At 42.9% G+C, this 23746-nt stretch overlaps 1 protein-coding gene across 3 annotated transcripts in view; it reads left to right on the forward strand.

Annotated features, from left to right (window-relative positions):
* Nucleotides 1-23746, forward strand: part of HADH (hydroxyacyl-CoA dehydrogenase) — a 45358-nt gene that overhangs the window by 15536 nt on the left and 6076 nt on the right. For all 3 annotated transcript variants that reach the window (XM_001135650.6, XM_054683256.2, XM_054683257.1), the window contains exons 2-6: nt 4422-4550; nt 9086-9243; nt 14180-14306; nt 18101-18190; nt 22336-22408. In XM_001135650.6, coding sequence (XP_001135650.3) covers nt 4422-4550; nt 9086-9243; nt 14180-14306; nt 18101-18190; nt 22336-22408 — 577 coding nt within the window. The remainder of the gene's footprint in view (nt 1-4421; nt 4551-9085; nt 9244-14179; nt 14307-18100; nt 18191-22335; nt 22409-23746) is intronic.

Consider the following 23746-nt stretch of genomic DNA (forward strand, 5'->3'; position numbering starts at 1 on the left):
CATTTGTGTTCATATTATTATTTGTGCCAAGTGAAGCCACAGTGTCTCCTCCAAAGACATTTTGCCGTAAGTTGAAGAAAGAAAAATGGTGGGAGAATGGAGCAATTACAGGCACTTGATAATGTTGGTGTTAGGACTTCGAATGCTAAAGAATGGGGCCTCACAATGGTCAGTACAGTATTTATGTTGTAAATGTGTGTGTTGCCCGGATTCATTCTTTGGAAGAATAATTAGTTATAGGCATAATGGTAACTGTGAATGAATTTTCCTCTTCCAAATATCAAATACAGTCATATGCTCATTTAATCCAGATTTTAATATCATAATTATCTTGTTTCGAAAGAACAAACTGCATAACTAAAGTGATGCTTCATTAAAATTGACATTTGACCTTGGAGAACTGATTAAATAAAATTAAATGAGATAGGATAGGCCTGGTGTCTGGCATTTGGAACACACTCTGTATGGGAGCTGTTATTAGGGCTGGCAAACCTCAATGGGCTCTGGTTTCAGTTGGTTGTGGAGTCTTTCACGGAATTTCTTCTCTAGGAGATTCAAGATTTTCTCCCAGCATTGTAGCCTGTGGAGAAGAAAGGAGGATCAAAGCTCAAAGGTGGTGGTTAGTCAGCCAGGAGCAGGCAGGTGACCATCAAGGATCTGTACAGGGGATTGTAGATGCAAGTGTGGCCAGAGGTCAAGGCTAGAAAAGTGCTATTGCAGAGAAAGGGGCTAGAACAAACATAGTCAAGGAAGCAAGTGCAGGGCCTGACCTTCAAGAAAGGAATTAAGCAAGCTTTATGTAGGACTGATGGAGCAAGACCCTGATGTGAAGAGTCCCAGGCAGGAGGCCTGGTGGGGCTTGACCTTTCCTTAGGGAGTGTGTGGGGGAGGAGTCTTCCCAAAAGTGTCTTCAGCATAGCGTCTGGAACTTTCAGAGAGCAACAGGAAGACTTTGCAACTCAATTGGTTTAGAGCTTCTCAGTGGTTTGAGGAGATAGATGGCAACCTAGGAGTGGCTGGTGTAGACAGGGATAGGGATCAGAGCCGACAGGTTATTTTAGGGCAGTGCTCAGTGTCTGGGGGTGTTTTTAAAAATAGCAATGACTAGGCACCACCCCAGACTAGAGGAATTAGAATATCTGTAGGTGGGGCCTGGGGTTTGGGCTTTTTAAATATTCCCAGTTGTTTCTAATCTGTGCCGGATCGGAGCACAGATCTTAGAGCAGTGGTTCTGAAACCTTGGTGAGCATCAGAGTCACTTGGAAGGCTTGCTAAACCACAGCTCACTGAGCCCTACCCAGAGTTTGATTCATTGGGTCTGGAGTGGAGTCTGAGAATTTGTATTTCTAACAAGTCCCCAGGTGATTGTTGCTGCTGGTCCATGACCCACACTTTGAGAACCCTTGTCCTAGAACCACAAAAAGGGTTAGGGTGTTCTGTGTTGCTTTTGAGTCTGTAATGCTGACATGGAAACTGTCATTTGTCTGGATAGGTGCACTTGTTTATCAGGTAATTTTTGCTATTACTGTGACTTTAATTTGATTGAAGCTGAAGGATTCTTGTTGAGGGTGGTATGTGTTAGTTTCACTTACTAGCCCTGGGGCCTTAGACACATTATTTAACCTCTCTAAGCCTCAGTTTTCCTCATCTATAAAATGGATTAGGGTTGTTGGATTAATCAGAAATAGTCTTGGAAAACGCAGATTATGAACCCGGCACATAGTAGATGCTCAGTATGTGGCACCTCTTATTTTTGCTGCATTTGGCTTTTTTCTTTTTAAAAGCTTAAGTTTTTGTTTGTTTGTTTGTTTGTTTTTGAGACAGAGTCTCGCTCTGTCCCTCAGGCTGGAGTGCAGTGGTGCGATCTCGGCTCACTGCAAGCTCCGCCTCCCACATTCACACCATTCTCCTGCCTCAGCCTCCCGAGTAGCTGGGACTACAGGCGCCCGCCACCACGCCCGGCTAATTTTTTGTATTTTTTAATAGAGATGGGGTTTCACCGTGTTAGCCAGGATGGTCTTGATCTCCTGATCTTGTGATCCGCCTGCCTCAGCCTCCCAAAGTACTGGGATTACAGGCATGAGCCACTGTGCCCGGCAAGGCTTAAGTTCTTTCTGAGGGTAGGTAGAGATTGACTTCTGTTGGCTCTCTCAGCCCTTGGAGATCTCATAGAAGAAATAAGACAAGTGCACTAATAATTCAGAAATAAACAATGTGGCCTTCAGGTGGCCTATGGCTGCTCACCCATCCTTAAGAATACCATAGCCTGTCGAACCAGTCTGGGGATAAAAGTTATGCAGTTTTTAATGGTCCAAATGAGAGAAAGGAATAGCCTGCCTAATACCTTGAGTCCATCTCTGTTATGGCCCATTTAGACTAACGCACCAGTAGGAGATGAACACCAACTCCATGTGGATAGATTAATCAAAGAACATTGGACCTATAATCCTGTGGATATCTTATTAAGCATCTAATGTGTACCAGGCATCAGGTTATATGTTTTTCATGCATTGATTGCTCACTGTGGGTCATGGGTTGGGCACTGGGGTTTGTAAAGATGATTAAGACTTGAAGCTGCCCTTAGAAGTTGCTAACCTTGTGTCTCTAGGGTATGACTGTAAGAAATGATGGCAAGGAACCTTGCACTTTTAGATTGGGTTGATCTCTGCACATGGGTAAAATGAAAATGCTACTATAATTTGAAATCACTTGAAGTTATGCTATAGTGGTAGTTTATTGCAACACAATAAATTGTGACCTGCCTCACTGACTTGAATCATTGGCTAGATGGGCCTTGGTCCGTTGCCACTTAGGGGAAAACCTTGGTTTGGATTGATGAGGGTTTTGCTTTTGGGACGTTGTTTTACTTTGCTGCCTTCCCGCAGCCTGTGGAATGTTTCTGCTGATGGGCTGGTTTCCTGCTTGCCTCTGTCCTTGTATCAAGATAATTCATCCCACGTTGCCCCAGTTGCCCAGTCCTGGTTGTCAGACTTTTTGGTCCTGGGAGCGTTTTCATGCCTTGGTTCCCAGACGGTGCTGATGCAGCCTGCAGTGTGCTGCTTTCTCAGGGAGCCATGAGTGCAGTTGAAATAACCTTGCACTTAAAACCTGTCTTACCATTTTGAAAACTGTTCTTTGGAAATCTTGCCTTGGGATTTGAACGTCTTTGCCTTTAGGTTTTGCTCTTTTGTTTCTGTTTCTTTTACTCATTGGTTTTCTGCTTTTGAGTTTTGGTTGCCTTGCTTCAAAAATCTTATATCACGACCATGGTTTGGGACTATTTCTGTCATCTCCTTGTTCTTCTCTGGGCAAGTTCATTCCAGATAACTTGCCCCTCTCCTGCACACTGTTGGTGTCATCGAGGTTCCAAAGCAATGGTTTTGCAGGGGGCTTCTCAGATCCTGAGGGATATCTCAGTTCTGCTGTCCTCTTGCATCATTTATGATTATATTAGGTCATGCCTGTCCTCTTGCTTCTGGCCTGAACTAATTCACTTACACGTGCCTATAAGGTGATAGAGGTGACCCAATGATCTGCTTTTAGCCACAATACCTATTCCATGATCCTTGCTGAAGCTATTGCCAGACAGTGATGAAATAGGGATTGATTTGTCACTCACTGTGACTAAGCTAAGCTGGCTATGTGTGAGCTTGGGAAGCTTCACTAAACATTCCCCTTACCCTAGGATTCCTCCCTCAGCCAAGGTGGCATGGTGAAGGCAGGGAATTGCCCATCCTAAATTAGCTGATCCCAAAGACTTCATTTTCTTGGGAGTCTTGTCACCAAATAGCCCTTGGGGACAGGAGTCTTTTTGCCACCATTATTAGAGTTTAAATTCTTACCTATTACTGATTTAAGGGCTGTAGAAGAGAAGGGCCAAGAGGCCAAGCTGCACAAGGGGCTCCAGCTCCAAGGAGAAAAGGATGGTGGCTGGGGAGTGGGTGCTCTGGGAACAGCCTGCTGAGCACTTTGAAATATGGCTAGTGCCACTGAGGAACTGAATATTTAATTTTACTTAATTCCAATTAATTTAAATAGCCACATGTAGCTAGTGGCCCCTGAATGGAACAGTGCAGTGTTAAAATCAGTACAGAGAAGTATTTAGAGCTTGGCCTTCGGGGCTTTGATTCAGATTCCGGCTCTGCTGTCTACCCATTGAGTGACCATAGGGACACTTCTTAACCTTCTACAGTTGTTTCAAGAATTTGTTGTATTCAATATAAAGGGTTTAGAACAGTGCCTGGCAAGAAGTGTGTGTTTAGTTAATGTTGACTTATCATATGTTCACTCGGTATTTTGAATGGAATGGTAGTAGAATTCATGTGGAATATGAAATGCCACTGTTTTTTGGGGTGGGGTGTGTGCGCATGCGTGTTATGTTTTCTTTCTTTTAACAGGAAATTGTTCTTTTGTTGCTCTAGGTTGCTGCAGCAACTGGTCACACAGTAGTGTTGGTAGACCAGACAGAGGACATCCTGGCAAAATCCAAAAAGGGAATTGAGGAAAGCCTTAGGAAAGTGGCAAAGAAGAAGTTTGCAGAAAACCCTAAGGTAATTTCTTATTATCGATGTCTTCAAGACAAGTCCTCTGACTGCTTTACATTTGCAGGGCAATGGGGGATTTCTGGCTTTCTTTCTTTTTTTTTTTTTTTTTCAGTTTGTTAGTGTAAAACTCATTTTTCCATAACTTTAAACCAATATAATAACATAATTACTAAACATTCAGGGGGTACTGATTACAAAACAGGAGAAGTAAATAACCATTTTGTTGGGTGGGATTTGAGGTTGAGAAGAAAGCTTGTACAGGTGGTGAACTCATTCTAGAAGAACATGAGAATTTGGAATTGAAGAACACTTGTTTTGCTAAAAGGATGGAAGAAGAAGAAACAGGAAGATAATTTTTATACTACAAGTTAAGAAGAGAATGATATAATAAATATGGTATTTATAGAAACTAAGAGTGAATCATTCTACTTGCCAGGAGCAGAAGAGATAGAAGAATTTGAGGAACTCTGTGGAGGCTGGGAAAAAAAACAGCATGGTGGGATGAGAAGGAGTTGGTGACTAAGGGCCATGCTGTTTTTTCAGCGCACTTTCACTTAGGAGTTTGCATTTAATTAGAAATACAGCACAAATCACCCAAACAAATTTTAATTTACCTTTTGTCATCTTGTTAAAGTTGCTTAAGATTGATTTCCTTGGGGCTTGGATAGAATTTCTCGCTGTATGCAGCCAGAGAAAAGTACACACAAGGCATTTGTTGTTTCTCACTTCAAGTATCCAAGGTGGTATATCTAGATGCTTTTAAAATTTTTTTTATTATGGTAGAATATATAACATAAAATTTGCCATTTTAAACTATACAATTCAGTAGCATTAATTACACTCGCACATTCATACTTCATGTAAGTGGAATCATAAAATATTTGTCCTGTGTCTGGCTTATTTCACTTAGCATAAAGTTTTCAAGGTTCATCTATGTTGTAACGTGTCACAACTTCATTCTTTTTTTTTTTTTTTTCTGAGACAGAGTCTCACTCTGTCACCAGGCTGGAGTGCAGTGGCACAATCTCAGCTCACCACAACCTCCACCTCCTTGGTTCAAGCAGTTCTCCTTCAGCCTCCCAAGTAGCTGGGATTACAGGCACACGCCACCACGTCCAGCTAATTTTTGTAGTTTTAGTAGAGACGGGGTTTCACCATGTTGGCCAGGATGGTTTCAATCTCTTGACCTTGTTATCCACCCACCTCGGTCTCCCAAAGTGCTGGGATTACAGGCGTGAGCCACCACTCCCGGCCAACTCCATTCCTTTTTATGGCTTAATATTCCACTGGATTATTATCATATTCCAATTTAATATTCCATTGGATTTATACCACTTTTTTTTAACCCATTGTATTAGTCTGTTCTCATGACATTGCTAATAAAGACATGCCTGAGACTGGGTAATTTATAAAGGAAAGAGGTTTAATTGACTCATAGCTCCACATGGCTGGGAAGGCCTTACAATCATGGTAGAAGGTGAAGGAAGAACAAAGTCATGTCTTACATGGCAGCAGGCAAGAGGGAGAGCATGTGCAGGGGAACTGTCCTTTATAAATTACCCCCCACTGGGCCCCTCCCACAACACGTGGGGATTATTACAATTCAGGGTGAGATCTGGGTGAGGACACAGAGCCAAACCATATCACTCATTCATCTGTTAATGGAATTGGGTTGTTTTCACCTTTTGGCTATTTTGAATAATGCTGCAGTGAACATTGCTATGCTATTGGTTTGGAGTCTCTGTTTTCAATTCTTTGGGTTATATACCTACAAGTAGAATTGCTGGGTTGTATGGTAATCCTATATTTAGCTTTCTGAGGAACCACCAAATTGTTTTCTGTAGTGACTGCACTATTTTACATTCCCACCAGCAATGTACGAAGGTTCCAATTTCCCCACATCCTGGCCAACACTTGCTATTTTCCATGTTTGTTTTGTTTTGTTTCTTATTGTAGCCATCTTAGGTGTGAAGTAGTATCTCATTGTGGTGTTTTTGTTTTTTGGTTTTTTGTTTTGGAAATGAGGTCTTGCTCTGCTACCCAGGCTGGAGAGCAGTGGCATGATCATAGTTCACTATAGCCTTGAACTCCTAGGCTCAAGCCATTCTCTCACCTCAGCCTCCCGAGTAGCTAGGACTATAGATGTGAGCCACCACACCCAGCTAATTAAAAAAAAATTTTTTTTTTTAGAGACAGAGTTGTACTGTGTTGCCCAGGCTGCTCTCAAACTCCTGGCCTCAAGTGATCCTCCCACCTTGGCCACTCAAAGTGCTGGGATTACAAGCATAAGCCACCGAGTCCTGCTATCATTGTGGTTTTGATATGCATTTTTTTCCCAATGTCTAGGTGGCCTTTAGATGATGGTGGAGATAATTTTACCTTCTCTAGGATGAAATTCAAATAATAAATATCACAGGCAGATTAATGTTAGAAATGCTTGTTCTTTGGTGCTGTAAAGAAATAGCACTTGAAATAAATTTAATTTCCTCAGCAAGACCATTTTTACTTTCTGCAGAAAGGGTACACTCGCCAGCAGTTTTGCCACAAGAGTACACCGAACAAAGGAGACAGGGTCATTTATAACCTGACACGTCCATCTTACTGCTGTGTCCAGTTTCTATTGGCTGGGACGGGACTTCACATTCAAATGTATTTGTCTTGATTGGCTAGCAACTTAGAACTTTTTAAAAGAGGCAAAGGCAGATGAGAACAAAGGAAGGAGGAAGTAACTTGTGGAATGCTGAGAAAGGTAAAAACACCTCTAAATAAGGAAGAGGAACAGGCTATGACCTAATGCCCACTTGGACCAGTATAAGCATGCCAGGGCAAATATTTAGGCTAAATTGTGGGAGCTAAGAACATAAAGTACATTGATTTCTTTATTACAGCTAGCAGATATTTAAGAATGTTAACAGGTCTTAGAATAAATTTTGCTTCTAAGGAAAGTTACTATTTATTCTTAATTAGATGGGGAGGAGAGTCTCTTTGAAGAGGAACTTCTACTTTACTTTTTACATTAAGATATTCTTCACCTGTCCCTTATATTCTTTTTTGTTGAGACGGAGGAGTCTTGCTCTGTAGCCAAGGCTGGAGTGCAGTTGCGCGATGTCGGCTCACCGCAAGCTCCACCTCCCGGGTTCACGCCATTCTCCTGCCTCAGCCTTTTGAGTAGCTGGGACTGCAGGCGCCCGCTACCACGCCCAGCAAATTTTTGTATTTTTAGTGGAGACGGGGTTTCACCATGTTATCCCGGATGGTCTCGATCTCCTAACCTCGTGATCCACCTGCCTCGGCCTCCCGAAGTGCTGGGATTACAGGTGTGAGCCACTGCGCCCGGACCATCTGTCCCTTATATTCTTAATTGTAGTGGGACCCCATGCAGGGGATGTTATGAGGAGGGTCCAGACAGATGAGATTATAAGAGCCCTGGGCTGAGGGTTGGAGTCTAGGACAGAGTGAGTTTGACCCAGATAGCCTGCATTTTCCGCTTGTTTACAGACTTTCAGCTAATTGTCTCCTTGGGCTGAGTTTCTGAGCCACACCCTAAAGATAAAAGGATGGCCCCTATGCTCAAGTTGCTCAGCTCTGGCTAGCTACTCCTCAGAAGTCTATACTCCTGAGGTTTCTCTCCTCTGCCAGGGACACCACTGAGGAGGGAGGTGTCAGTTTCTCTTTGCCTAGTTGACATACTGTGCTTATCTAGCTCTATACTGACCACCAATATAATAGCTACTCACAAGTGGCTACTGAGTGCTTGAAATGTGGCTAGTCTAGATAGAAATGTGCTCTGAGTGTAAAATAGACACTAGATTTTAAAGCTATCATAGGGGAAAAATATATAAAACATCTCAATATTTTTAAATATTGAGTACCTGTTAAAGTGATGGCATCTTAGATATATTGGGTTAAATAACATTAATTTCACCTGCGAATGTCTTTTCCCTTTTTTTAATGTGGCTAGTAGAATATTTCTGTATAACAGCTGAGATCTAGCTGCTTATTCCATGATGATTTTGGATGCCTTTGCTGATTATGACTATTTTGATGCCCTGTGGACAAATTACACTATGAAATAAAATGGCGGCTTATGGAGGCACCATCTCCAATTCTGTCCTTATTGAGGTCTGTGGAAACCTGGAGTCACAGGAGAAAAATGAGGAAACGATGAAAACTACAGGCTCTTTGGCAGCAGAGGCTGTGTCTAGCTTGTTTCGGAAACAACAGTTTCAGGCATATGACAGACAATAATTATTTGATAAATGCTAAGTCGGCTTTCTTACCCTGGCTCTTGCCCTTGCTCTAATAGGAGCTAGTCTCTGCTTTTATTAGAGAGGAATAGTCAGCACCACCTCAAGACTAATGGATGGCGCGGAGCTATGGAAGGATAAATTACAGGCTTCGTGGACACTTTGAGAACAGATAGGGTAGGCCAATACAGGTGCTCTGAACACCCAGTTTGCTAACTGGAGCAGAGCTAAGAACTTGAAAGATAATTTCCAGTGAGCCCGGTGAATGTTCTCTTCTTCCTCCCACTGCATTAGGCCGGCGATGAATTTGTGGAGAAGACCCTGAGCACCATAGTGACCAGCACGGATGCAGCCTCCGTTGTCCACAGCACAGACTTGGTGGTGGAAGCCATCGTGGAGAATCTGAAGGTGAAAAACGAGCTCTTCAAAAGGCTGGACAAGTTTGCTGCTGAGTATGTAACCTCTGGACAATCTTCTTTTTTTTTTTTTAACCTTATTTTTGTTTTTCATTTTTATTTTTTGTTTTTATAGATTTGTGAGTACAAGTGCAGTTTTGTTCCATGCCTATATTGTGTAGTGGTGAAGTCTGGGCTTTTAGTATACCCATCACCCACATAGTGAACACTGTACCCAATAGGTAATTTTTCAACCCTCGCCACCCTCCCACCTTTTGAAGTCTCCAGTGTCTGTTATTTCCCTCTGTACATCCATGGGTACCTGTTATTTAGCTATCACTTATATGTGAGAACATATGGTATTTGACTGAGTTGTTTCACTTAAGATAATGGCCTTCACTCCTGTTCATGTTGCTTCAAAAGACATGATTTTATTCTTTTTTATAGCTGAGTAGTATTCCATGGTGTATATATGCCACATTTTCTTTAATCAGCCATTGATGGACACTTAGGTTGATTTCGTGTCTTTGCTATTGTGAATAGTGCTGCAATAAACATATGAGTGCAGGTATCTTTTTGATAGAATGAGTTTTTTTCCTTTGAATATATACCCAATAGTGGGGCTGCTGGATCGCATGGTAGTTCTGTTTTTAGTTTTTTGAGAAATCTCCATACTGTTTTCCTTAAAGGTTGTACTAATTTACATTGCCACCACCAGCATGCAGGGGTTCCCTTTCTCCAGATTCTCACCAGCATCTGTTGGTTTTGACTTTTTAATAAAAGGCATTCTGACTGGTATCAGGTGCTAAACTCATTGTGGTTTTAATTTCCATTTCTCTGTTGATTAGTGATGCTGAGCATTTTCTCATATGTTTATTGACCACTAGTGTGTCTTTTTTTGAAAAATATCTGTTCATGACCCCTGGACATTCTTGACAGATTCTGAGGGGTCCCTCCCTGGGCCTTGAACTTTCCTCCTTGTTTATTGCCTTCTCCCAGGAAGGGATCCTCTGACCAAGTTTATCCACCTCCCTCTCTCCTACCCCACAGCTATTTCAAGAAAAGCCAATATGGTTTCCGTTTTTCTCCATCCTCCCACTCCCAGTTTGCTTCTGAAGCTTGGGCTGCTGTGATCTGATCCTTTTCCCAGATGCGTGTAGAATTACCCATGGTAACATGGAGGGGTCCATCCAGGGACAGGCCTATGTTTCTTGAAGTGTGTAGGTCATGGATACTCCTATGCCAGAAGCTGCTCTGACGTTCCTTGGTTCATTTCACACTGGCATCTAGAGGCTGCAGAGACATCTGACAGCAGACAGTTAAGGACATGTAGGGTACTTCTGTGCTCCACTCTCGGGCATAGGAGTACCCTACGTGTCCTTAACTGTCTGCCAAGGACCCTCAGAGCAGTTCTGTGTTTCCTCCTTTTTTGGATGGAGCAAACAGAATGGTGTAATTGAAGGGAATGCCTATAGACAGAGAGGACTTTCCTGTTTTGAGCTTCATCTGGGTTCAATCGAAGTACTCTTGGGAGTGTTAAAGGAGCATTGACTTCTTAGCTGGCTGGCTTCCTGGTGGAATTCTTCCTGGCAGAATGTACCTTGGGATCCAGAGCCTTCGAGTGTGTGACACCTGACCCACTGATCAGTGCTCTTCTAGTGACTTGTTTGACTATATTTTCATGCTTCTTGGTTGGAATTGAATGGCAGAATAAGATTATATGACAAAAGCAATTCTCAGGGCACTTCCGGTGGGCAGTGGCTAAAGAGAGACACTTGCATACCAGCTTGTCGGAATGTTAACCTTCAGAGATGGGTGGCCTTGTGGCCAGAGAGGCCCTGCCCCTGACAAAGAGAAGAGACTTGCCTTTCTGTCATCTGTCCATCACTGCCAATCAGTGTCCTCGTGCATTTCACACTGGCATCTAGAGGCTGCAGAGACATCTGACAAAAACAGAAGACACTTGTGGTACCGGGACTGGCTCCCAGGCCAGCAGGGAGCCCTCTGGGATAATAAACAGCCACCCCAAAAAAGGGAGTTTTGTCAAGCAGTTTGATCTTTATTGAAAAGATTGGTCGCTCTTGGTGACAGTGAAAGGCCTGACTGCCTTCCATTGTCCATGTCTGGTACAGAAGAAGGATCATTGGAGAAAGTCAGGAGGCCTGGTGCTGACCCCCTCACCACCTCCAGCCTTGGAAAGGTCCTCAGTTTCATCATCTGTAATGCAAGTTGAGGTGTTTGGGGTAAATAATTTCCTAGACCTTTCTGGCTCTAACTCTCTAAGACTAGCTTCCCCCATGTGTAAAATAGGAGCAGCAGCACTGGTACCTATTGTACAGAGTTGTTTAGGAAACTCATTTAATTTAGCTCACATTTCCTGAGTGCCTGCTGTGTATCAGGCACTACACTAGGCTCTTTAACCTGAATTGATGCAAAACAGATATGAGGTGTGAAAAGAAGGCATGACCCATAGTCATACCAAAGATGTGACTTTGCTGCTGACCTTCTCCACCTTTCTTGGCACTGTTTGTTTTTGTTTTAGATCACCACCATTATTGAATGCTTGCTACAATTTTTAAGCAGCCGTATTGAGAGGTACTTTACTGACAAATTTTACAGTTCGATCCTATAATGGGAGAAGAAAATATAGTCAAGTGATACATTTCGGGTTGGAAGCCCTGATGAAATAGTTGCATCCTGGAGAGAACATGACTTCTCTAGCAGCAGCCTAAGACACACAAATGAAAAGTATGACCAGACGCACAGGCAGCCAGATTGAAGTCCTGACTTTCCCCTTTAGACAAAGTACAGACTCTTGAATCCTTTGCCATCCCCACCACCCCTCTTGTCTTCTTTATACTAGGGTCTGGGGCCATTGCTAATAATCACTGTGCTTGTGTTGTCGATTTTCTTTTAGAACATTTAAGAGAAAAGTAGTTTTTTTGGTACCTGAGTGTCAGAATGAAAAAAACAAAAGATGGTTCAAGACAAGTGTTTCCAGGAACATGTAAGAGTACTTTTTTTTTTTTGAGATGGAGTCTCGCTCTGTCGCCCAGGCTGGGGTGCAGTGGCATGATCTTAAGCTCACTGAAACCTCTGCCCCCCAGGTTCAAGCAGTTCTCCTGCCTCAGCCTCCCTAGTAGCTGGGATTACAGGCATGCGCTACCATGCCCAGCTAATTTTTGTATTTTTAGTAGAGACGGGGCATGTTGGCCAGGCTCGTCTCGAACTCCTGACTTCAAGTGATCCACCTGCCTCGGCCTCCTAAAGTGCTGGTATTACAAGTGTGAGCCACCGTGCCCAGCCCAGAGTACATTTTGTTTGTGGATGAAAAGACTGTCCTATGTGTTTAGTATTCTCTGAAGACAGTGTGAGACTTTTAGGAACAGAGTCAGCCTGACCCTGTTGGGAGAGGCAGAAGCAGAGGTCTGCTGGGGAGAGATCATTTCCTCCTTCTGATAAAATGTGCCAGAGTGCCCTGGACTGGTGATACCTGGAACTGGGCTCTGATGTCACTTTATTTTACCAAATGTGCCCAAGTTTCCCCTTTTTGCAGGTGAATGGCCCTTCAAACATTCTACGAAAAGGGGTATTACGATTGTAATACTAATCTTTAAAATAACACTTTCTTTTCTTAAGGGGAGTGTGGAGCCACAGCTGGCACAGCCTTGGGCCCAGGCTGTCCCTGCTCTGTTTTTGTGGTTCCAGGTGCTTGTGGTGCAGGTTGTGTGGTTGAACAGTGCTTGTGTTGGCCACACACATTGTTATTGGAAGAGGATCTTTTTTTCATTACCTTCTGTAATGGGGAATAGTTTATATTATTTTCCCCAATGACCAAAAGCAAGAAACTTTGAAAACTGAAATTTTAAGACCTTAAAAAAATGTCATTTTTTTTTTAAAAAGGAAACCCTGGCGTTTAAATGGCCTACCTTGGAAGCTGTTGGAGAAGGCGGATGTGCTCATACCTGGAAAGAGAAGGCTCTCCGCTGCCTACCCACACTGGTCTCGCCTTTTACCTCTTTTCCCTCCTTTCCAAATAACTGGTTTCTTCTCCCTTCTCTTCCTCCTCTCCTCCCACCCGCCCCGATTTGAGCAGATTATAGTATTGCCTTTTAGGTAAGCAGAAACCCCCAAGCCTGGTCAGTAAGGGATCCTTTCCTTTCCTGCCCTGTTACAGGCCATCTTGGTTGGAATCAGCACCAGGCCTGTTTGTATGTTTTTATCCGCAAGGTGGCGCTGCAGGAAAGCCTGGAAGTCGACCTGTTTAAAGCTTTTCCTCTCATGCTTTTGGCACCCCACTTTACTGTGGCCTTAAAGAACTAAATTTGGTTTAAGTCAGTATGGATTTTTTTAAATAAATAAGTTAATGTCTTATATATGCATATGCCTATATCCTCTTTTCCCCATATCTACCCATGTAACCTTAAAATTTTTTTGAACCATGTTGGTGTTCTTGTTTTCATTTTAATTCCCATTCAATTGAAAAATAAAGCTTTTCACTTCAGGGAAAATATCTTAATTCATGTTTATCATATGTTTCTGATTGAGGATTTATGTGTTCATTTAGAATTTTGTTGCTTTTAGGTGTCTTTCTTTCATTATTTTTTGATCACTGAGTTTCGTTTGTGACTGGGATTGGTTAAGTAGCTTGATCAATTAGCCACCTCTTGTTATCTCACATACCTTGGAAGTTAACTAATACAAGTAGGTAGGGGAAATTTTGTTCTGGAAAATCAAGGAAGGATTGGTGAAGGTTAAATACCTCTTCGGAACAGGAAATTCCAATTTTATTTCAAATTTAAAAATTTTTAAAAAGCTGAAGTCACTTGATTTCAGCCTCTTATATGAAGATGTGTCTTCTCCCTGATTCCCCCAATGGGTCAGGACAACAGATGTGGCAGTAAGCAGTCACCTTGTGCATTGCATCCAAGAGTCATGCTGTTTTGAAAGAAGAGATTCACTCTGATACTCCCACTATATTTTCTCTTCACAGACATACAATCTTTGCCAGCAACACTTCCTCCTTGCAGATTACAAGCATAGCCAATGCCACCACCAGACAAGACCGATTCGCTGGCCTCCATTTCTTCAACCCAGTGCCGGTCATGAAACTTGTGGAGGTCAGTGGGTGTCAGCTTGTGTGTGTCTGCCCGCTCTGCCAGCTCTCTCAGTCCTGCTTTTCTGTGTTACACCAGCCCTGCCACCAGTTGCCTAGGATGGGTTTTAACCTGAGGGTAGAAGGTTGTCCCTGAGCCTCATATCTAGGAGGGCTTCTATGCTTTGTTTCTTCACAGCCCTGTGTCTTGCTTAGTGATATCCAGAAAGGCTGTTAACTTTGTGGAATGTCATTTACTTATTTGTGCCAGAGCTGATGGGCAGTGCTGAGAGGCATCAGAATGGGAAGGCAGCACTAGAAACCGTGGGCTGGATGGGACCACACAGAGGGCAGCTACATGTGTTCATATTATCTAGTCGAGGTCAGCTTGCCCATGCTGTAAATGCAGTTCTCATTAGATACACTATACTAGCTTGTCCACAGTTCCTGGGGTTAATTCTGACCCCATGTAATGGTGCCTTAGCGTTGTCCCCAGATGAGGTACATCTCCTGTGCATTGTGATCAGAGCTATTAAAACCAGCTCCCATTGGGTGCGGCGGCTCATGCCTGTAATCCTAGAACTTTTGGAGGTGGAAGTTAGTGGATTGCTTGAGACCCAGGGGTTCAAGAACAGCCTAGGCAACATGGCAAGACCCCATTTCTACAAAAAATAAAAAATCAGCCAGGGGTTTTGGTGCACGCATGTAGTCTCCAGTACTTGGAAGGCTGAAGTGGGAGGATTGATTGAGCCCGGGAGGTTGAGGCTGCAGTGAGCTGTGATTGCACCACTGCACTCCAGCCTGGATGACAGAGCAAGATCCTATATTGAATAAAAAAACCCTAAAAGTAAAAAAATAAAACCAGCTTCTGATAGCCTTGAGCCTCCTGACCATAAACCTGGAAGGTGGAGGGGGGAGGCAGGGAGGGCTTCCCCAGCATCCTGTTTGGAATGCTTGGAGACTCCAATATGTTGGAGTTGGAGTCACAGTAGGCAATTTGCACCTGAAATGGGACAACTTGCCTTTTACAGGGTCCTAATTACAGGGTCTGAGGAGCAGCCACTATTAAAGTAGCATTTGTTCTGAGGTTGAGGAGTTATTGCCGTGCGAAGTGTGGGGGACGCTGATGCTGCCATGTGGGTGATGTGGGGCCAGGCAAACCTACACACACTGGCTGTGGCCTCTCTGGGAGTGTGTATCGTCTGTTTTCTTCATTATTGCCTTTTCCAACTACCTTTTCCTTCCTTTATCCTCCTCATTCCCTCACCACTACTCAGCATAAGCATTTTTAATAAGTCATAATAATGACCATTTTTTTAGCATTTTCTCTCAAGTGACAACTTTGACCATCTTGCAATGGGACTTTTTCTGTCTTACTAACATTGCTTCTCAGCTTCCTCCTATTTTCTCCTATCCCCTAAGGCTGATTTTTTGAAGAAATTGAAGAATGAAGGGGAGGGATTTGGGGAACAGAAGAAACAGCATTTAACAGCTCTTATCTCATGCAGATTAAGAGCAAAGAAGTGGCATGCATTTCCAACATTTCAGTACTTAGGGACTAGTTGATTTCTTTAGTTATTATATTGTATATATAAGTGTTTTGGAGATAGGCACATTCTGTAGATTTACTTTAATAATGTTTTCAACTGCATTTATCTGGTAATGTATGCTTTTGTCTTTGGAAATGTAGTGTGTTGGTTGTTAGCAGCTGATGTTTAGCAAATGCTACTATTTTTTAGAAAGTATTTTGTAAAAGTGTTCTTCTCTATTCAGTTTTTATTGTTTAACTTTAGCTCTTCCTTGTGTTGCTGGTGGTGTACACCAAAATGACTTGTATAATAAGCTAAGTGGCTCCTTTACTTAGGACTGGGCTCATTTAAATGTATATATATATATGTATTTTTTTTCAGACTCTGTTGGAACTAGGAGCAGCGTATCTGTACAAATTACTGTTCGTTGAATGAATGAATGAGTGAATAAACATCCATCTCTCCTGTTTAAAAAGAAACAAACCTTCACTATTATTAACTCCTTTAAACCAAAAACTTAATTTGAAAACTCCATAGTCAGCAGTGTTTGTCCCAGCTCAGTCTGTGGTTTTGATGGAGACTTTTAGACCTCCTTTCAAACAGCTCTGGGATTCTGTTTGATTTGTGGTACCCGCAGGGTGGCTTCTGGTCTTTCTCGTCCTGCTCCTCTTCTCCATCTTCACTGTGTCTTTTCCTGTTTCCATCCATTCACTTCTCTTGATGTCACGACATGACACCATGGCCCAGGCTGTGATCACACGAAAACAGGAGTGAGAACTCTTCTTTGTTTATATAGCACCTTTCATCCCTGCACAGACACTAGCTCATTAGTTCACCGAGTCAGACGGCCCTCTTGCACAGGGAAGACATGCCCATGATCCCCATTTCAGAGAAGAGAGGTGAGGCAGTTGCCTAAGATCCCATGAAGGGTCTAAAGTAAACCCTTTGACTCCGATTGAAGTTCTTTACTGGCCTTTACATTTTACATATATATATATGTGTGTGTATATTTATGTGTGTGTGTGTGTGTGTGTGTGTGTGTGTGTATAGTTGAATGAGTGAATAAACACGCATCTCTCCTGTTTAAAAATATATATATATACTTCATCTGGTTCTTTCCATTTACCATTACACATGAGTTCTCTAAATGCTTACTGAGGGCTGACTGTGCCGGGCATCGTGCTTGGTGCCGTCCCCTACAGATGCCAGTAGGGCAGCCCTTGTGCCCTTGCCTGTACCTCACAGAGGTCAGGAGGGCTGCTGGAGCAGGTGGCAGGCCCCGCTTGCTGTAAATGAAAGCCTTCCCCAGCAGGATGAGTCTGTTCTGAAGCCAAGGGGCCACTGGCCTCTAGAGCATCTGTGTGGCAGAGGGTGGAGTCATGGGAGGAATACTCAGGAATCCAGGAGAACTGTCACTTGGGCAAATTACTCTACTTTCCTGGGGCTCCTCCTCCTCTATAATAGAAGATCAGGTCCCATGTAGAGGACTTTAAGGGCAACCATCATATACTTCCAGACTTCTAATAATTAAATAATGGAAGTCAGCATTTATTGAGCATTTGTGCTTAGGCTTTGTGCTTTACTCCCAATGTAATTTCATTCTCACCTCAACTTCCTGAGGTGAACAGAGTGATTTCAGTGTCATTTCAGTTTCAAGAAACATACTCAGGGTCACACAGCCAGTAAGTGGTGCAACTGAACCCAGGCTTGTCTCAACAACAAAGCCTGTAAAACTGTCCTATACACACATGTACACACATACACTTGTATTTTAAGCCGTGATTTTGTACATTCTACAGTACACTGTTGTCTTTTTTTTTTTTTTGAGACGGTGTCTTGCTCTGTCACCCAGGCTGGAGTGCAGTGGCATGATCTCGGCTCACTGCAACCTCCACCTCCCAGGTTCAAGCAATTCTTCTGCCTCGGCCTCCCAAGTAGCTGGGACTACAGGCACATGCCACCACGCCCAACTAATTTTTCTATTTTTAGTAGAGACAGGGTTTCACCATGTTAGCCAGGATGGTCTCGATCTTTTGACTTCATGATCTGCCCGCTTCAGCCTCCCAAAGTGCTGGGATTACAGGCATGAGCCACCACATTTGGCCTCTGTTGTCTTAAAATAGTCATTTTGGGAAATACATTGTTTCTGGCTTGAGATTCCTACTTCTATGCTGAAACTCAAACTATTTTTGTTGCCTATATGGAGCCTTTTGATCAATCATTCCTTGAACCATTCTACTGAAGTTGCTTGCTGACACTCTGGTCATAATTCTCTGCTTTGCATTTCCAGGTCATTAAAACACCAATGACCAGCCAGAAGACATTTGAATCTTTGGTAGACTTTAGCAAAGCCCTAGGAAAGCATCCTGTTTCTTGCAAGGTAAGAGTATGGGTAGCTTGGGAAGGAGGTAGTTCTTTTCTTCTTGGACCCTGACTTATTCCTGGTAGAATTCTTCTCATAGAATGATGTGAAAGAAGGAGCATTGTATACTGCAAGCTTGTCCACGTGCTGTAAAGAGCAATCCGTGCCTCCTGTTCTAGTTTGTAGACAGGGAAACTGGACTCCTAAGCCATGCCTAAGGCCATTATGTGGATAGTCTGAGACCTGAATGGAGCTCAGGACACCAGCTGAGTAGAAGACACAGGACTGCTCTCTGTCCTGGCTTTTGTCTCCTGATGAATGGCTGCATTTTCATAAATGATTTTAGGTACAGCTTGGTAAACACATACATCCCTAACAGAAAATGAGGGCTTTACTTTTGCAAGAAATACTACAGATGGTGAAATAAATGATAAGACAGTGAGAGAGCAACCTGCCAAAATAGCATTAAGGAACCTGTTTCTCACCGGGAAGTTGCATTATGTTTTTATTGTTTGTTGTTTTGTTTTTCAAGAAGCAGCATGGTTTAGTGGGAAGCCTGCTTGACTTCCATCTTTTTTTTCCCCTTTCTTAAGCTGCCCAGTTATTGTATATAAAGTAATCCCAGTTGCTGAAATGATAACCTACCTGAAGGTAATTATTTTGATTACCTTCAGTTTCTCCATTTGCTTTAGTTCCTCTTTAGTTCCCCCAAAACTCGGGGACTATACTTATGCATGACTTTGCAGTTTTTCTTAAGGGGTAGTTGTGTCACAAAATGCTACACCATTACAAAGATTTACATATAAGTCATCTACTTTTTTTTTTAACTGTAATCCTTTGTATCATTATAGTTCTCATAGCAAACTTTTGCTTTCTAAAATATTCTCGAGTTTGAACTCACAGTACTGTACTAACCCATGAAAAATCATGTTGTTCATGAATCACCTGAAGAAGCCATCTGTTGAGGTGGACTCCAGCAGCCAAAGAGAGCAGGCTTGTGTGTCCTGCTCCTCCCCGTCCATGGGTAAAGTGTTGTTAGGGAGTCTCATGCTTTAACACCCATTTTTTTGTTTGTTTGGTTCCGTAGTTTTAAGTCATCTAGATTTCTAAAATCATATTAATAATTGGATGTTATGATTGTACTTTCTTACGCAGTTATGCTTTGTTAGTGGAAGAAAGTAGTAATGGTATTGAAAAGAACATCTGTGCAAGACAAAAAGATATGGAAACAGAAGTACAGGGAAAAGCTAATGATTATCTTCAGCAGCATAATAATTAATCTACAAAGTAATGATTCAGTCTTCCATCAGAGTGGCCACGGCAGCTGCAGAGATGGGAACTCTTTGTTCTCATTAAATTGTTCTTGTTAGGTCATTCCAGAACTCTCTCTGTGTGGTATTCTAAGGGCTTTCAGAGGGTCTTTCTGGGTCAGTTGTTGAAGCTCTTTATGAGGCATCTGGACAATATATGGCAACTACATAGGACAAGGGTCAGCAAACTTCTGTAAAGGACCAGATAGTGAATATTTTCAGCCATACAGTCTCTGTTGCAAGTAGTCAGTTCTATTGTTGTAGCATGAAAACAGCCATAGACAGTATATGCAATATGAGTGTGGCTGTGCTCCAGTAAAACTTGACTTACAAAAACAGGCTGTGGGCTGGATTTGGCCTACAGTATTGTACTTTACCAATACTTGACATAGAAGAGGGGCATTAATGTGCCTGGAATGTGCCTTCCTAGTGACACTTCATGAGGGGATTGTGGTATATAGGTTAAGGGTATGAACTAGCCCAACTGGGTTCAAATCCTGGTGCCGGCACTTATTAGCTGTGTAACCTTAGGCAAGCTACTTAACCTTGCTGTGCCTCAGTGTCCTCATGCTTCACGTAAGGATAATTATAGTACCTCTCTCACAGGGTTATTATGAGGAATGAATAAATTAATATTTTTAAAGTATTTAGAACAGTACCTGGCACACAGTAAGTACAGTAAATAAAATGTGTTTAATAAATAAGAATCTGAAAAATATGAATTTGATTACATAAAATAAAATTACTTTATTTAAAGATTGTGTCTCCTGCTAGGCACGGTGCCTCACGCCTATAATCCCAGCATTTCGGGAGGCCAAGGCTGGTGGATCACTTGAGCCCAGGAGTTTGAGACCAGCCTAGGCAACATGGCAAAAACCCTCTCTACAGAAAAATAGCTGGGCATGGTGGTGTGTACCTGTGGTCCCAGCTACTTGGGAGGCTGAGGTGGGAGGGTCGCTTGAGCCCAGGATGTGGAGGCTGCAGTGAGCTGAGATCACGCCACTGCACTCCAGCCTGGGCAACAGAGCAAGACCCTGCCAAGAGAAAAAAAAGACTGTGTCTTTTCACATTCCACCAATATACTGATAGCATCTGTCTCTCTGCATTCTCAATAGCATCAAATATTATTACAGTGGGGGAAAAACCTTTGATAATCTTGTTGGCAAAAATGGGTATTTTTTTGATTACTAGTGAGTTTATTTATTTATTTTTTTTTTATTTTTCGAGATGGAGTCTCGCAGTGTCTCCCAGGTTGGAGTGCAGTGGCGCAATCTCAGCTCACTGCAACCTCCATCTCCCGGGTTCAAGCGATTCTCCTGCCTCAGCCTTCTGAGTAGCTGGGACTACAGGCGCGTGCCACCACACCCGGCTAATTTTTGTATTTTTAGTAGAGACGGGGTTTCACTGTGTTGGCCAGGCTGGTCTTGAACTCCTGACCTCATGATCCTCCTGCCTTGGCCTCCCAAAGTGCTGGGATTACAGGTGTGAGCCACTGCGACTGGCCAGTGAGTTTAAATATTTAATTAGTCTTGGCACTTTTTTTTTATTGAGCTCTATGAGCTTTTTCTGTAGAAGATATTAACTGTTGGAGCTTCATGTTCTCAGGTACCCTATCTTGAGTCTATAGTGAACCTTTTGAAGTTGAAAAGAGTATTTTTGCCTCAATTATAAAATCTGTATTGTTCCATAATCTTAATTAAGCTGATAAAACTTGTTTGTGCATCTTTGTGCTCATGTGGCAATAGATGGGGTTAGGGCTTGGTTTCAGTTTGCCTAGGGTTAAAGGAGGTTCACATCCTTTGTGTTACTGTCCAGTTTCCCAGCATGCAGTCAGGTTAGCTCTGTGAGGAGTGTCTGGTCATCTGTAATTCAGACATTAAGGAAGTACCTGGTGTGTGCTAGAAACAGAATGCAGAGTTCAGGCCAGGGTGAGGATTTCTGCCCTCAGGAAGATCACAGCCTTTTGACAAAAGAGGAGGCACCATTTGCCTAGTGGAAATCAGCTTCAACAAAAAAATCACCTGCTTTTCTCTACAAGTCCCCGGAAGAGATCAGTAGATAAAATCCAAATCCCACACCTGTCCTCCAGAGAGATGATTAATGTTAGTTACTGAGAAGGGAAATGGATGAAAGGCGTATGTGGCACAGGGGTCACCGCAGGATGCAGAGGTCTTAGGGGGTGTGCCGTGAAAGGCCAGCTCTCTGTCAGAGGCTCTGCTCCTTTGTCGGAGCACGTGCCCTCAAGTCAGCTCCACTGCAGTGTGCGCTGGAACCTGAGAAGTTGCTGAGTAGCCTAGGAGTGGCTCCAAGGAGCCTGGAAAGCAGTCCTTCTTTGAGGACCATTCAAGGTGGAGTGTGACGTTTTGTCGATTCTTGAAAGGGAATTGGGAGGAAAGAGGAGGAATAAAGGGATGGGTGTAGGGCTGTGTGTACAGCATTTTATGTGTTTTCTGATTTATCTTCACAACTTTGAGACAAACTGTCACCCCCAGTTCACAGATGATGAAACAGATTCAGAGTGACAGAAGGACCAAGAGAGTATTCAAGATTGAACCCAAATCTGTCTCTCCCAAAGCCATGCTCTTCCAGGTCACACCTGTGCCTTGATCTGTCTTTATGTCAGGATCTGTGCAGTGGGGCATCTGGGTTTGAATGTTTTTTTAAGTACTATGATTGTTGGATAAATTGTCATATGAGATAGAAATAAGGCCATGCTGCAAATTTTGAAAATGTACAGCTTGATAAATGGGGGCAAACATGATCCAGGGTAAGAAGGGGCAATTTGGTGACTTCACAAAAGATACCATTTAATGAAAGTTTACTAGTTTTTTGTTTTTCTCTCTCCCAAAACAGGACACTCCTGGGTTTATTGTGAACCGCCTCCTGGTTCCATACCTCATGGAAGCAATCAGGCTGTATGAACGAGGTATCCTTCTGACCTAGGCCAGGAGCAGCAGGCCTCAGCTCCTGGCGCCACTGTCTGGAATTCTCAGTGTCTCTAGGAGGGGTCGGGCCGTGCACAATGGAGGAAGCAGTGTCTGTTTTCTAGCTTTGTGAGCTCAGCTGCACCCTGAGCCCTGGTACCTTTTTCACTGTTTTCCCAGGGCCTCCTGGCTTCCCTGTGAGGCCTCTGAGAAAGGTTTCTGGAACTCCCACCACCCCCACTACAGTCCCAGCCAGAGCAATTGCATGGCCGGCCCAGATTGATATCCTGGATCTCTGCTTTTGATTAAAAGGTTTACTGCTTTTAAAAATAATCATAATGTAAAAATCACTAGGCTAGGAGATCTTGAAAGTTCCTTAAGGTTCTAAAACTTGTGACTGACAGGTGATTAGAAATATGTGACAAGGCCGATATGTGGTAAGGACAGTTTTTAGTAGTCTGTCCTTACTGAGTGATGTCATGATGTACTTTTTGTAACCTTAAGAATGGTGTAAACAGTTTTCCTCAGTACTTGATTGACAAAGAATGCTTTTCTCTGCTGTAGAAATATCAGATTTGGGACAGGGTCCAGGCTTCTAAATTGATCTGCATTCTCCTGCCTGCTTTCCCTCCCTGGTTTCTGGAAAGGTAGCTCTCATGTCTGCTTCAAAGGCAAACAAGCCTTAATAGGACTGGATAAAAAGCAAGTGTAATTGTTTTCAATTACTTCATTCATAAATGCTCACTCCTGAGAGTGTCATTTTTTAAACAAAACATTTACACCAGCTCTTCCAGAGAGATGAAAGCACATTTGCTTCCTCAAAATCTGCTTTAAATATTAAAACTTTTCTCTATGGTTTATGGAAGCAATTGCCTCACTTTTGCTCCAAGATCAAACCAACACTTCTGGTTTATCTATCAACAAATATGCCTAATTACACCTCAAAGAAAGCACAGAGCATTTTACCCTACCTTGAAAGGCAGTTGTATGTCTTTTTTTTTTTTTTAACAAAATGTAATGTTTTAGAATGTAGCATGTGAGAGATCCACCTTTTAATGGTGTTTTCCTCACTGTCCATTTGATGCATTCTCCAATGCACCAAGTATCAGATGGTAAGTTGAAAGCCCTCTTCTTGTCTGTGGTCCCTTTCTGCACAGGTGCATGCCCTTTAGCCCTCACCATCCCTGGCCGCCTGTGGGCTGAAGCTGGAAGAGCAGGACCTGGCCTCAGGACATGCTCTTAGCTTGCTCTGGGCATGGGCTTCAACAGCCTATCATTGCTGGTCCCTCTGCTTCTTTTTCCACCACCTTCTCAGAATCTGCTTCTGAAGTTGCTGGGTG

Source organism: Pan troglodytes, chromosome 3 (genome assembly GCF_028858775.2).
Source record: "Pan troglodytes isolate AG18354 chromosome 3, NHGRI_mPanTro3-v2.0_pri, whole genome shotgun sequence".
Lineage (NCBI taxonomy): Eukaryota > Metazoa > Chordata > Mammalia > Primates > Hominidae > Pan > Pan troglodytes.